We start from the raw sequence: 16,307 nt of genomic DNA, 5'->3' as shown, positions 1-16,307 counted from the left end.
TTTTTTTTTACTTATTTTCTCAACCAATGAGAATCGATAAGGAATCGGATCGATAAGCAGAATCTGAATCGTTAAATTCTTATCAATTCCGATCCCTACTTGATACTTTAGGTTAGTTTCTCATTTAGTCTGGAGCAGAATGAACTTGATACTTTATTTGTCTGAAATGTTACAATACATATTTTAGGTCTCACCGGTTGTTTCCTCCATGCAGAATCCTGTAACTACGGTCAGGGTGTGTTTACCTCTGCTCGGCAGGTGTGGAGCTGTTGCACTCTCTGATCACTTGATGTCGAGGACTTTAATACATCATAATGCTTATGGACTTTATTCAGCACATTGTGTATGTGCTCTTTCGCCCAAAAGCCCAGCAAAAAGTTATCCCATTTCTGTCATTTATTGCGTGTCATTCATATACAGATATTTTTGTTGAATCCTGTTTTCCCAGTCCAGCCAATAATATTAGGACTAGCAGAATGCCTTCCGATAATTACTGTGTGCTGGACTGTGTGTGTGTGTGCTTGTGTGTGTGTGTGTGTGTGTGTGTGTGTGTGTGTGTGTGTATGTGTGTGTGTGTTTGTGTGCGTGCGTCCGTGTGTAGGAGGAGCAGGCAGCTAAGACTAAAGCTGATAACATCAGAGTTGCTTTGGAGAAGATAAAGGAAGCTCAGGTTAAAAAGGTGAGTCTGGCACACACACACTGTTACACACACACACACACACACACACACTATACAAAAGTCCATTCTGTGCCTTGGGAGTCCTTGTAGTTGTCAAGTCTACCTACCTGTTGTGAGAAGGACGATGTTATGCAGGACAATAGCAGTAAATGGTTGAATGTGATCATTTGGAATCAAAGACAAAGTCAGAATGTTAGATATAATGGACACATGAACCACAGCCCAATGTGGGCTTTGTTTGACATTGTTAAAAGAAGGTCAGTTACTGGTACTACAGTACTGCTTTCCAGGACAGAGATGTGTGTGTGTGTGTGTGTGTGTGTGTGTGTGTGTGTGTGTGTGTGTGTGTGTGTGTGTGTGTGGTAGTGCATGAGACCCCCCCCCACACATACACACAGCACTCAACAGAATGACCAAATAATCTCAATTGATGGTGTACTCTCAGTCAGTGGATTAGCGAGGAATATAGGTTGAGAATAGAGGAGTAAAGGTCAAGCTAATTAAGGTCAAAGGTCAATAATTAATTGTAATGTCTATGGTTCATACATTGAGGCATCGATTAACAAGACAAAACAACAGACATTAACCTTGACAAAATGGGAACAGTTCATCTTACTATGACAGAGTATGAAGATAGATTTGTGTCTTTATATCGAGTGCAAAACCGTTGCAATCAAGTATTATAAAATGAAGATCAAAATATCATGCATTCCTAACAAAAATATTTATAGGTCAAACAAAAAGGATTTCTTTAAAACTTTGAGAGCAAAAGGATTTGAACGCAGAAACATTTGGCTGATTTGGTCAAGCATCACGCAGGTTACATGAACATGCAATTTTAAAATGTCAATTGGTGGTCTGTTAGTACCTTAAAAGCTTATTTTGCTTTCAAAATAAATATTTTTCATTGAAATGCAAAAAGTTTTACACTCAACATAAAGAAACGTACATCCATCCCACCATGACAGGTGTGCTCAAGTTAGCTCCCATGGCCTGATATATTATCAACCACCCCCTCACATTAAGATCTCCTTTTCTTATAGTCATGAAAACATCCTGTGTTAACTGTATGGCATATTGTGAGTGTTCTATGGTTAAGGAAAGCAAACAGCTGACATCAGGGTATCAGCCCTGTGTACACCTCCTTCCACTTTTATCAAACCAATAATGTTTCTCTGTGTCTCGCTCTCTCTCTACCCCATCCATCTCTCTCTCTCTCTCTCTCTCTCTCTCTCTCTCTCTCTCTCCCTCTCCACCCCATCCGTCTCTCTTTCTCCCATCTCTCTCTGTCTCTGTCTCTCTCTCTCTCTCGCTCTCTCTCTCTCTCTCTCTCTCTCTCGCTCTCTCCACCCCATCCGTCTCTCTTTCTCCCATCTCTCTCTGTCTCTCTCTCTCTCTCTCTCTCTCTCTCTCCACCCCATCTGTCTCTATTTCTCCCATCTCTCTCTCTCTCTCTCTCTCTCTCTCTCTCTCTCTCTCTCTCTGTCTCTGTCTCTGTCTCTAGCTGGTGATCCGTGTTCATCTATCCGATGAGAGCTCTAAAACCATGATGGTGGACGAGCGACAGACGGTCAGACAGGTGAGTCCCTCGCTCCACTCCCAGCTTAAAGGGTAATTCCGGTGTAAAATGGATTTGGGATATGTTTTGTTTGATAACGAAATCGCTATTTTAAACCACTTAATAGGCTAAAAGTAGCCCAACACTTCTTTGGTAGTATGATAAGGCTCTTAACGTATTAAACGAGGCATTGAGAACTTCAGTAGTTTAGTATCACTGAGAACCATCAGTAGATCACCCGTCGACGCCATTTTGTTTTTAAGACTCGATAGGTAGATTGACGAACACAGAGATTGTGACATCCGTCAGCAACAGGCAAGCTCTGTGTTCGCCACAAAATGGCGTAGACGGGTGATCTACTGATGGTATTGTGTGTATAAAATGTCCTTTTTAATAAACAATTTGTACACTTAGAAAGTTCTCAATGCCTCGTTTTATACGTTAAGACCCTTATCATACTACCAAAGAAGTGTTGGGCTACTTTTAGCCTATTAAGTGGTTTAAAATAGCGATTTAGTTTTTACCATAACCATTGCCCCCATCGTTCCAAGTTTATAGCGTTTTGATAGAATCGGCTAAAAACAGCCAACTGAAGAAAGCGTCTATATACGTTTTTTGTGCTCCAAAACGAACGTTTCAACTCGTTATCATACAAAACATATCCCAAATCCATTTTACACCGGAATGACCCTTTAAAGGGGAATAATACCAATAATAATAATTGGGGTAACACTTGACCTGGATAATCCACATGAAGTGTTAATTTAGTTTCAATTTAGCATCAGTTGAGTATCAGTTAAGTATTTACATTATCTCAGTTTAGCCTAATCTCACCATAACTGAGACAGCATTGATCATCGATCATCAACTGATCATCAACTGAAAATCAACTGGTACTCCCCTGATACTCACCTTATTTTCAACTGATACTAATCTGATACTTAACTGATACTAATCTGATACTTAACTGATACAAACCTCATACTAACCTGATACTCAACTGATACTAACCTCATACTTAACTGATAGTAACCCGATACTCACCTGATACTCAACTGATACTCACCTGATACTCACACGATACTCAATTGATACTAACCTGATACTAATCTGATCTTCACCTGATACTCAACTGATACTTACCTGATACTAAACTGTATCCAGGTCCAGTTTCTCGTTAATGGCCAGCTGATCTCTACTGTGTTGTCCAGGTTATATCTAACAGCGTGTGTAAAGATAATAACACACAGTACTACCAGTAGTATTACTTAATGTGACCATGTATTCTGCAGGTTCTAGACAATCTGCTGGATAAGTCTCATTGTGGCTTCAGTCCCGACTGGTCTCTTGTGGAGACCATCCACGAACTGCAAATGGGTAAACACACACACACACACACACACACATACACACACAAACACACACACACACACACACACATCTTCTCCCCTGCGTGACAGCTCGCCGGGTCTGTGTTGTATCCGTCGGCCCTTTTCCCTTTTCCCCCCTTCCTCGGTCAGATTTCGATAAGTGCTACGTAGTCACAGCTCGAGCCTATTTGGATTATTCTATTGTCCTAGCTGATAAAATTGGACTTACCTGCCTGCCACGGACCTGTCGCTGTTGGTACGCCGGCGTTCTCAACGGCCTAACCGAGCTGTCCCTGCCATTGACAGAGTGCAGGCAGAGATCTGTTCATCTGTTAGGCAGTTAGCCTATCAAAGTTTTGATCCAACTAGGCGGTGAGTTCTGCTGGCTATCCCGGCAATCCATGTGGAGGTAAAATGCGCCCGCCGCATACTTCTCTCGTCTTCCTCATCAACGCCTTGCTGTCCTTGTGGATTCATACCTGTGGATCAATCATGGGACCGCAGGCCACAGGGTATTTAACCTACTCTGCAACTGACTTGCTTCAGCACTCTTCGTCCCGTTGGCTGCCAACTGAATTTTGAAAAACTGAAACTTTGCACCAGCCTCTGTATCACACGTCGGCCCCAGTATCTACACTGAGGCGGTTGGCGTAAAATCCACTTCCATGCCGCATCTGATAGCACTATTCAAACTGTGCTGTCAGCACCGCTCTCCCGATGGTCAACCAGACAACTTGGAAATGGGGGCATTTATCCTTGCAACATTATCTCCGTGCTCAGATTACCCCGGCACAGCGTTTTCAAAACATTGAAACGGTTCACTCGACTCCCCGCATCCCCCGAAAACCGACTGGCCCTGGTTGTGGAGCTAATGGGGATAACCTCCGCCATCTGGAGTTCGTACGCTGTACACAATCCTCTATCTCACTGGCGGCAAAAGTGGCACTACTCAACACCAGGTTGGTGTCTAATAAGACTTTCCTTTTAAATGACTTTTTCACTCAACAACGCTTGGATTTGCTGTTCTTAACGGAGACTTGGTTAGGTGTGGGCGCGGGTGAAACATCCGTCTTTGGAGAACTTTGTCCAACTAACTGCTCCTTCCTTAGCACGCCTAGGTCTTCCGGGAGGTATGGTGGTGTTGCTTTGGTTTTCAGGGATACATTCAAATAACGGCTACTTTCTGTGGGGTCTTACTCCACCTTTGAAATTCAATGTGTAATGGTGGAATCTACTTCTACTCCTTTAGTGTGCGCCCTGTCGCATATATATTATATATATTGCATGATCGTCTGTTGGTTTTGGGTGATTTTAATATCCACGTCTGCTGTCCAGATAAACCTATGGTCAAGGAATTCTGTCATGTGTTGGATTCTCTTGGCTTTATGCAACATATTGATCAGTCCACTCATGTACTCGGGCACACCCTAGACTTAATTTTATCCCATGGCCTGTCCATTGATAATGTGAATGTCGAGGATGCTTACTTATCTGATCACAAACCTATTGTATTCAATTTCTGACCCTCAATGCACAGTCAAATCCCCTGATCACTATTCACGCTACATAGACCCTTTCACTGCTGAACAGTTTGCAGATAGCTTTCTGGCTAGTGATATTGCTACCTCCATTTTAACTGCAAGTGATCCCCCCCCCCCCTTGTGCAGATGAACTACTGAGTATTTTCAACTCCTCATGCTCAGCAATTTTAGATTCTGTTGCCCCCCTTGAGCTTAATCGCCCCAAACTCATATTTCAACAATGCATGGATGACAGTACCCGCTCTCTCAGGCGAGCCTGTCGGACAGCTGAGCAAAAATGGAAGAAAGATCACCTCACTGTTTCTTTCCAGATTTTCAAGAACTCTCTAGCAACATTCCAAACAGCAGCTTAAGCAGCTAGAGTTATACACTTTTCCGATATTATCAGTAAAAACGCCCATCGTCCCAAAATCCTTTTTAGCACTTTAGAAATATATTTATTGAGTTTTCAAATTTTTCAACATACAGACAAATATAATTATTCACATATAAAACAAATATAAAATAAATACAAATACAAAAACAAAAACAAAGTACAAGCAAATAATAGTAAGAAGAAAAAAAGAAGAAGATGTATAAGTAATTACAACCTGCACTTTCCATACAAGGTTAAGCTTGGAAATATTGCACTTGCATCAGAAATGTCAATCTAAGCCTCAAGCAAACCCCTGGCATGGTGGCTCTCAAGAAATCCCATAAATTGTCCCCACACTTTAAAGAAAATTTTCATTTTCCCCTTGGAGGCATATGTCAATTTTTCTAAAGCTAAACAGTTGGAGAGACTTTTGAGCCAATGGCTCACTGTCGGAGTCTCCGTACTTTTCCATGTGACTGCAATGCAGTGTTTAGCCACTAGGGAGCAAAGAATAACAATTTTTTTGTTCATACTAGACAACTTTAAATCTGGTAGAAGTACTCCAAGGATAAAAATGCGGGGGCAGACAGGCAACACAGTGCAAATCACATCTGAAATTGTTTTAATGACCTTTTCCCAAAAACATTTAATATCAGGGCAGCTCCAGATGCAGTGAAACAATATTCCCTCTTCAAGACCACACTTAATACATAAATCTAGGTTATTATTATCAAAGCGATGTAACAGAGAGGGAGTTATGTATGTACGCATGATCCAATAGTCATGGGTTAATAGTCTGGGTTTGTGCATCATGACAAACTCTCTTCCATTCGTCCTCAGCAATCTCTACATCCAAATCTCTAGACCAGGCCAATCTACATTTATCTGATGATTCTTTAGATTCATTCACAAGAATCTTGTATATCAAGGAGACCTGTCCACGTCCTTTAAGATGGTCAAGAACAGCCTTTTCCAGACTGGACAATGGTGGTCTATAGGGGGACTTTTTGAGTGCCGTTAAAATATAACTACTAATTTGTAGGTATTTGAAAGAATGTTTTGAAGGGATATTATAAATTGTTTTTAAATCATCAAAGCTATAAAGCACGTCATTCTCATTATACATATCCATAACTTTACTAATCCCTCTCTCTGCCCACAATTTAAAGCCAAGGTCACTTCTGCCAGGAGCAAATCTGCAGTTTCCCCAAATCGGTGTAAAGCCTGATATATCTGGTTCTATTTTAAAGTAAGACTGGATTTTATACCAGACTCTTATTGTATTCTTGACAAATGGATTATGAGTGTCTTTAAGCAGGTTTTTCAATGTATTAGAATACAGATAGAGCTTTAGTGGGAGAGGAGATGTAGTGGCGTTTTCTATTGTGACCCAGGGTATTGTGGAATTGTCTGAGAACCAGAACATTGCTGCAATAATTTGGGCCGCCCAATAATACCAGACAAAGTTTGGAACTTGGAGTCCTCCTCTTTCGAATGGCAAGTAAAGTAGGGTGAGTCTAAGCCTTGGTCGTTTGTTGTTCCAAATAAAATTTGTTGTAATTTCTTTCAATTTGGGGAATAGATTAGATGGGGGCTGCAAAGGGATAGATTGGAATAAATATAAAAGTTTTGGTAAGATATTCATCTTAATAATGTTGACACGGCCAATCATAGAAATGGGAAGCTCTGACCATCTTTTAAGGGATTCCGATACAGATTTTAAAATTGGATTATAGTTAGTAGGAACTATGTCATTGATATCTGGCGTTATTTTTATTCCTAGATAGGTAAAGCCATGAGGCGAGTTATGAAATGTATTCACTAATGGGGGATTGTCCCTCTCAGTTTTCCTAAAAAACATAATATTTGATTTTGTGTTATTCACTTTATAACCAGAGATACTTCCAAAAGTCTCCAACAGTTTTGTAAGTGATGGTAAGGATTGCGTTAGCTGTCTCATGAAAATAACAACATCATCAGCAAAGAGGCCCAGACGATGTTCATAATTTCCAATTGTAACTCCTGTTATTAAAGGGTGAGATCTGATTGCCATTGCTAGGGGTTCGATCGACAGGACAAATAAGAGAGGTGACAATGGGCACCCCTGTCGTGTACCCCTGGTTAGGGTAAAGGGTTTTGATATAATTGTGTTCGTCAGAACTTCAGCAGTGGGATTGTTGTAGAGCAATTTTATCCATTTAATAATTTTTTCTCCAAAACCAAATCTAGGCAATATTTCAAATAGGTACGGCCATTCGACTCTGTCGAAGGCTTTTTCAGCGTCCAGGGACAGAATGGCCGCATCTCGTCTTTCCTTTTCGTTATGAACAACATTGAGCACCCTTCTTAAATTTTGAAACGCCTGTCTGCCTCTAACAAATCCATTTTGGTCTACATGAATTAGACCTGGCAGGAGATTTTCTAGCCTCCTTGCTATGACCTTAGCTATAAGCTTTGCATCAGCATTTAAAAGTGATATGGGTCGATATGATTCACATTTAGATGGTGGTTTACCAGGCTTCAGAATGTTCATAATAAGAGCTTTAGAGAGAGAAGGTGGCAAGGAATTTGTTTTGAATGCTTCTTCAAGCATGTCCAAAAAGGGAGGCAGCAGCTTATCTTTAAAAGTTTTAAATAAATCGATGGGAAGTCCATCAGGGCCCGCGGCTTTCCCCCTCTTCATATCTGCAAGTGCAATATCTAGCTCTGAAAGCTTCATGGGACTGTCGAGAAATTTCTGGTCCTCAATAGAAAGCGTTGGAAAATCAAGACTATCAAGAAAACTGGTTCTTGTGATCTTGTTCGTGTTACTAGGCAGTTCAGATTTATAAAGTTTTTCATAATATAATTTAAATCTCTCATTTATTTCCTTTTGGTCATTAGTAACAACTCCAATTGAATTTTCAATTTCGTGGATCATTTTTTCATTCTGTAATTTTTTTTATTCGCCAGGCAAGCAGTTTACCAGCTTTTTCCCCTTGGTCATAGAAGGACTGCTTTAATTTATTTAAATTAGTTAGGGCCTTGTTTGCTGACTGTTCATTATAATGGGCTCTCAGTATGGTTAGTTTATGTTCAAGTGCTGGGGTATGGTTAATTATGACCTCACCTTCCAACTCTTTAATTTGGTTTTCAATTTCCATCATTTTGTTCTTGAATTGTTTAGATATTAAGCTGGTATAACTAATTATCTGGCCTCTGATATACGTCTTAAAAGCTTCCCACCTAATTAAAGAAGAAGTTTCAGTGGTATTGACGAGAAAGAACAAATCTATGTGTTGGCCAATGAAACAAATGAAATTGTGATCCTGCAACCATTTATTATCAAATTTCCATCTGGAAGGTCCACAGAATTCTTTGGTAGCACTGTACTCAATAGATACTGTAGCGTGATCAGAGATGATTATGCTATTGTAATAACAATTTTTCACATTTGGTACTAAAGTTTTAGAAAACAGGAAAAAATCCAATCTTGAGAACGTCTTATGCGTGGTCGAATAACATGAAAATTCTCTCTTGTCTGGGTTACGCTCCCTCCAAACATCGCAAAGGCCCAACTCTCCCATGAAGTTAAGGATTATTTTCCTCGATTGATTGTGGGAGGAGTCCTGATTACCATTACGATCAAAATCGGGATTTAACACGCAATTGAAATCCCCACCTATAATAATATCCCCTCTTAATGAGGCAAGTGTTAGGAAAATATTATTATAAAATTGTGGCTCATCTTTATTAGGTCCATAGATATTTACTAAAATAAGATGTTGACCAAAGAGAGTGCCCTGTAAAATAATGAACCTACCCCCGGGGTCTAGAGTGGTGGTATTGACCTGAAATGGAATTGACTTGTGAATTAGGATGGCAACCCCTCTAGCATGGGATGAGAAATTAGCCACAAAGACCTGACCTTGCCACCTTCTCCTTAACCGGACAACTTCACCTGAAGTTAAATGTGTCTCCTGTAGGAGTACAATTTTAGAACCTAAGTGTTTAAGCCTTGTCATAACTTGTTTTAGCTTGACCAATCTACCCAGGCCTCTGACATTCCAAGAGGATATTTTAAATAGCTGATTACTAGCCATGTAACCTTTTATAAAGAGATCTGTCAAAGGGGACCATCATGTATCTGAGTGGCTGTATCACCGTTTGCTTAACAAATTTTACAAAAGAGGTTGAAAAACAGGTCAAAATAACAATAAGACAAATTGAAAGAAAGACAAAAAGAAAAAAATAAACAAACAAACAAAAAAGCAACAGCAACATATAACATTTTGCTAGAACCTGCAAAACAACCACAGTTAACAACTGTGGCATCGACCTAACGACTGCCTTCTATCTACAGTCAAAACTAAATTATTGCACCAACTTCCTTGGCTTTTGTTGATCCTGCAGAGAGGAGCAAAAAAAATAAAACTAACTTGTTTACGCTTTATCTCTGACTCTTAGTCTATGTAATTTAATGTAAAGACCCTTTAAATATACAGGATTTCTTATGGAACTAAAATTGTAAATGTTGTTTCGCCCAGGTTGACTCAGATTAATAAAAATGACTATAGTTTAGCACAAACTAGGTGTAAATAATAGCTTATGTTTCTGTCTCTTAATATTGTTGCTCGAGACAATTTAAAGGAAGATGGAAGAAACAAACAGAAAACTATGCACTGCACAAATTAACATATAGTATATAATAACAAAATTACCACCCAAAGTGTGTTATATTTGCATGTGCTTTCTAATGATTAAATAATTTGAACGTCCATGCTCACAACCCAAAAGAGGAGGAATTTCAGTCATCATTGAAATAAAGTCTAACCTAGAAAGCTACTCCAACGTTTCAGTAAATGCAGCACTTTAACATAGGCTATGCAAATACGTACTCACTTATTCAACCTCTTCTGGATGGCTACTATTGATATTTTTCCGGAGGAAGACATGCACATCTTGAGGAGAGAGAAATGTGTAGTTCTTTCCACCGTGTGTGATGCGGAGCTTTGCAGGGAACTGCAAGCCGTACTGGATTCCTTCAGAGCGGAGCCTCTGTTTCACCGCGTCATAGGCTTTCCTCTGGCGTTGCACTTCAGCGGAGAAGTCCGAAAAAAACTTCACTTGTCTGTTTTCGTACATGACTTTCCCCTTTGCTTGAGCCGCTTTCATCACACAAACTTTATCCTTGAAGTTTAAAAACTTCATGATCAACGGCCTGGGAAAGGGGGCAGAGCGCGTGGATTTTGCTGGACCGGTGGGGAAACTGGGGATACGATGAGCGCGTTCAATCCGCACCGCCGTCGGGAAATTCTCCGCACCAAGAATATCGGGGAGCCACTTCTCCAGGAAAGCTTCTGCATCCCTGCCTTCTGCGCTTTCTGGGAGGCCGATGAGACGTAGATTGGAGCGACGTGAGCGATTCTCCAGGTCCTCGTTCTTCTCAGTAAGAAATTTAACTTGCGTTTCCAATTCCGTCATCTTGGCTGTAAGCTGGGCTGCTGTATCTTCCGTGTCACTTATGCGGGTTTCAGCTGTGGTTAACCGTCCCCTGATTGTATCCAGATCCGTTCTAATGTGTGCTATACCGTCAAGTACTTCACGATGCCGCTCTAAACTTTCTGTCTTTAGTGAATTAATGGCCGCAAGTATAGCATCTGGCTGTTGGGGACGAATGGCATGTGGAGTATCTTCATCGGAGACTGCGGCTGTGTCAGTCATAATGGTGTTGCAATTATCCGCGAGCGGGCTAGCAGCCACCTCGTCCTCGCTAGCGCGACTCTCGTTGCTAGCTAGCGTTGACCTTGTAGTTGGTAATTCAGCATTAAACTGATTTTCAGTTTTTTGTCTTGTTGAATTTTTGTTTTTTCCCATTTTGGTTTGCTTTACCCGCTTTAGCTGCCGTTCAGGACTTAAAAGGGTCTGTTTTATAATTCACTTGTCAGAGACTCACGAAGTGCGACTGTCTAGCTCAACGCCATAACCGGAAGCCCTTTTTAGCACTTTAAACTCAATCATCAATCCACAAGGCACCTCACAAGTCGAGCCATCCACCGACAGCTGCATGACATTTTTGAAATGTTTTATTGACAAAATCAATCTCATTAGGCAGTCTTTCACCCCCTCATCACTTAGGCGTTAGGCCTTCAGCTCCTTTTGACCATTTTCTACCAGTGTCACTAGAGGAACTGAGGGACATTGTTAGGGTCATGAAGCCCTCAACTTCTCCTAACGATGCTGTCCCCGCCCAAATAATGAAAGACGCCTTTGACTCCATCGGCCCAAGTATTCAGGTCATCCTCAACTCTTGCCTGACCAGGGGTTTTGTTCCAGCAAGTTTTAAGCAAGCGGTTGTCCAGCCACTGCTTAAAAAGCATAACCTGGATGCAAAATTTCCAAGAAACTACCGCCCTATCTCCAATCAGGTTTTAAATCACGTCACAGCACTGAGACAGCCTTGCTGAAAGTAACAAATGACCTGCTCCTCACTGTAGACTCTGGAGAAAATGCCATTTTGATCTTATTAGACCTCAATGCTTTTGTCATGACATTGTCGACCACAACAGCCTCTTGTCGCGCCTAGAGCAGTGGGTTGGTATAAGTAGCACAGCTCTTCAATGGTTTTCCTCTTATCTTAGCAATAGGTCTTTCACGGTGTCTATCGGCCAGTTCACCTCACCCTCTGCCCCTGTGTCCTGTGGGGTCCCCCAGGGGTCAATTTTAGGCCCTGTCCTATTCTGCCTATACATGCTCCCTCTAGGTCAGGGGTCTCAAACTCGCGGCCCGGGGGCCAATTGAGGCCCGCGGGATGATATTTTGTGGCCCCCTACTTGACATTAAAGTTTAGTGTTAGTGCGGCCTGCGCATTGTTGTCAAACGCACATTTATGCTGAGTGGCTTGCCACGCTTTTTTATCACTTGTGATAGGGTGACCAGATATCCGGGTATTGCCGGGACAGTCCCAAAGGACGTTAAAATGTCCCGGTTTCCACCAACCACTATGAAATGTCCCCTGCTGTCAGCGATTACATAACCAATGTGATCTAATTATAGCCCGATCATTAACTTAGATTTGGTCAGTTGTGCTCCTTTTTTCTGTGGAATAATTGATGCGGCCCAGCTTGACCCAGACTCTACCTCCGACGGCCCCCAGGTAAGTTAAGTTTGAGGCCCCTGCTCTAGGTAATATAATCAGGAAGCATAAAATCTCATTTCACTTTTATGCAGATGACTCGCAATTATACCTTCCTCTCAGATCTGCGGACTCGCTCCAGACCCTCCTTGACTGCCTTGAGGAGGTAAAAGTTTGAATGGGAAGTAACTTCCTCCAAATTAACAATGACAGAACAGAAGTCATTATTTTTGTCCCTTCCAAATCTAAAGCCCCTCAAACGGCCGACCTAGGTATTCTCTCCCCCTACGTCAAACCCCACACCAGAAACCTGGGTGTCATCTGCGACTCGAAATTCTGCTTTTTCAAGCAAATTGCTGCTGTAGTCAAGAGCAGTTTTTACCAGCTCAAAGTCATTGCTAAGATAAAACCCCATTTATCATTTCACAATCTGGAAAAAGTAATACACGCCTTCATTACATCACGGCTGGATTACTGCAACTCCCTTTACCTAGGATTCCCTCAATCACTCCTCTCTCGCCTTCAGCTGGTCCAGAACTCTGCAGCAAGGCTGCTGACTGGATCCAGAAAGCGGGATCATATAACCCCCATCCTAGCTTCCCTCCACTGGTTGCCCATCCAGCACAGAATTAATTTTAAAACCCTACTTATTTTTTTAAAGCCCTAAATGGCCTCGCCCCGCCCTATATCACAGAGCTCATCCACCGCCACTCAGCTCCCAGGTCCCTTCGATCATGTAGTATGGGTCTCCTGCACGTTCCACGCACTAGATTAAAACAGAGGGGCGACAGGGCTTTTGCTGTGGCTGCCCCCCGCCTTTGGAACGAACTGCCACCTTCAATTAGAGACGTCACCATTTTTAAATCTAGGCTCAAAACACACCTCTTCTCCCTGGCCTTTCCTCCCCTTTTGTGATATGTTGTTTATTTTTATGTTTTTCATATACTGTCTATGTATGTGGTATGTGTTATTTTATATGCCTTTTTGCACCATGTACGGCACTTTGGCCAGTGAAAACTGTTTTTAAATGTGCCTTATAAATAAATTGTACATACTTATGTATATATATGGACATACATGTATATACACACACACACACATGCTGAAGGACTGAGCAGTGCTGTGGTTAAACTAACCTACAGCTGTAGGGCTTCCATGGTGTCCTGTATAAACTGTGTATGTCAAATCTGTTTGTCTGTGTGTGTGTGTGCGTGTGTGTGTGTGTGTGTGTGTGTGTAGAGCGTGTTTTTGAGGACCATGAGAACCTGGTGGAGAACCTCCTGAACTGGACGAGAGACGGTCAGAACCGGCTCATGTTCACCGAGCGCATGGAGAAGTACGCCGTCTTCAAGAACCCTCAGGTACGGCTCACTGGACGAGGTGAGAGGAGGCGGTTTGAGGACGGGAAGAGAGCCTTATCCGCGCCACAATCTGCCAGAACCTATTTGCCAGTCTTTGCCACATGACCCGCTTTGGTCCACATGCGGGGGGCTCATGGCTGTTGTCCACATGCTTGGGGCTCCAGGCTGTGGTCCACATGTTGGGGGCTCCAGGCTGAGTTCCCGCTGGGGGCTCCAGGCTGTGGTCCACACGGTCCGCCACTTCCTTGCCTTCAGACCAGGACCTTGGTTTTCATGTAACTTCATCAAGACTATCTGACGTGACGTGATGTCCATTTATTTATTACATGGAACATTCGATTGGCCCTCAACACACAACATATGTCATCATATGGTCCTGCAGTAGTCCATATAGATATTTATATATATATACATATAGTCATATGTAGTCATGTATAGACTGTATGTATGTACATAAATATCCAAAAAATTAATATTGTTTTTACCTGTTACGCGTTACAGTAACAATATAACTTTTTTGGGTAACGAAGTAAATTAACGCATTACATTTAAAATATTGGTAATTACACTACTTTATTAGACTATTGTAACGCGCTTTCCTGCGTTACCCAAGCCATACTTGCCTGCGTGTAAAGTTCTGATCTGTTGTGGTGCGTTCATGCGTGCTGCCTGTGTGTCTGCAGCGCCTGCTTGCCTCGGCACGTTGCCATAGCAATCGATTTGAGTGACGTAGCTGCTTGTGCGAAGGAGTGTTCAAGTGTTGGAGCGCAGAAGCAGGTGACGCAGAAAGACAGGCTGGTTGCAGGGTTCATTGTAGAAGACATGCTTCCCCTGTCGACTATTGAATCGCCCAGATTCAGGAAAAATACTAGATAAAATACCCACGACGAAGCTCAAAATTTCTTCGAGTCCTCCCTGGATCATGTGTCCACCGACGCAGACATTTGGTCCGCCAACAACAAAAGTTACTTAGGAATGACGGTGCACTGGATAGACAGCATTACTTTAAAACTTGAGAAGGCTGCTCTTGCCTGCAAGAGCAGCCTCTCTGCCAGGGCTGGACCACATAAAGTAACAGCATGTGTCACCGCCGCTTAAGTGCATTTCTGTTTTAATTGTATGGGATAAAGTGACCTTTTTACATTTTTCATTGACCACTTAATTTTTGTTCTCATGTTTCCAAAAGCCTGTGTTTTGAAACTTGTGGCTTGCTACTGATTGACCTCAACATAGCCTACTTTATCCTGTTGTTTGTGGATTTTACAGTGAGGCATTTCTTTGTGCAGACAGGGATATTGTTCTTTCATATGGTTTTATATGCTATTTTGTATAGATTTATACAATAAGCACTAAGTGATGATAGGGCTATGATGTTTGTCCATGTATCTAGGCCTACAGTAAATTAAGAATTGGGAAAGAAAAGTAATAAGTTGTGAAGTTTCAAATGCAGTAACTAGCAAAGTAATCTCATTACAATTTACAGAAGTAACTAGTAATAAGTAACTTATTACTTTTTTGGAGTAACTACCCCAACACTGCATACAGTATATATTATATTTAACTACCTGGTATTTATGTGTTCTTTGTAGTACCAGTGTTTCCCAACAAGGTGTACGCACACACACATCAGGTTGGTGTACACAGACATTAGCACAGTACATGCTTACATCAACATAGTGCCTCTCAGAAACACCTCTGGAATCATCTCAGTGGAAACACTGGTAGGACTATGTCATATAGTGTGAACGACTTTATGAGCTGTGTGTATTTGTGTATAGCTACATGATATTTTGTGTATTTGTGTATAGCTACATGATATTGTGTGTATTTGTGTAGAACTACTTGTTGGGGCGGAAGGAGACGTGTGAGATGGCTGACCGGAATAAAGAAGCCTTACTAGAGGTGATCATCATTGATTTACCTTCACCTCCCTCTGCCGCTCTCTCCCCCCTACCTCCCAACCCTCTAATGCCCTCCCCCTCTAACACTCTACTGCCCTCTAACATTATACTGTCCTCTCCCTCTAACACTCTACTGCACTCTACCGTTCTCCCTCTAACACGCTACTGCCCTCTCCCTACCTCCCTCTAACACTCTACTGCCCTCTACCGTTCTCCCTCTAACTCTCTACTGCCCTCTAGCGGCAGTAGAGAGTTTTATATATATATATATATATATATATATATATATATATATATATATTTTTATATATATACATTAATATTAATATTAATATTATATAAAATTATATATGGCCATTATTATATAATGAATACCTAGTTAGTTGGTAGTAAAAATATAAACTGATTGAATAGAATCAATGGATCTA

The 16,307-nt window shown here is 41.6% G+C and overlaps 1 protein-coding gene across 1 annotated transcript in view; it reads left to right on the top strand.

Annotated features, from left to right (window-relative positions):
• raph1a (Ras association (RalGDS/AF-6) and pleckstrin homology domains 1a) overlaps positions 1–16,307 on the top strand; it is a 97,730-nt gene that overhangs the window by 69,083 nt on the left and 12,340 nt on the right. Inside the window, exons 9-13 of the mRNA XM_079733772.1 lie at positions 602–679; positions 2,184–2,258; positions 3,530–3,614; positions 13,857–13,978; positions 15,815–15,880. Of these exons, the coding sequence (XP_079589898.1) occupies positions 602–679; positions 2,184–2,258; positions 3,530–3,614; positions 13,857–13,978; positions 15,815–15,880 (426 nt within the window). The remainder of the gene's footprint in view (positions 1–601; positions 680–2,183; positions 2,259–3,529; positions 3,615–13,856; positions 13,979–15,814; positions 15,881–16,307) is intronic.

Source organism: Pollachius pollachius, assembly GCF_949987615.1.
Source record: "Pollachius pollachius genome assembly, chromosome: 3".
NCBI lineage: Eukaryota > Metazoa > Chordata > Actinopteri > Gadiformes > Gadidae > Pollachius > Pollachius pollachius.
This window is presented reverse-complemented; position numbering and strand designations above follow the sequence as displayed.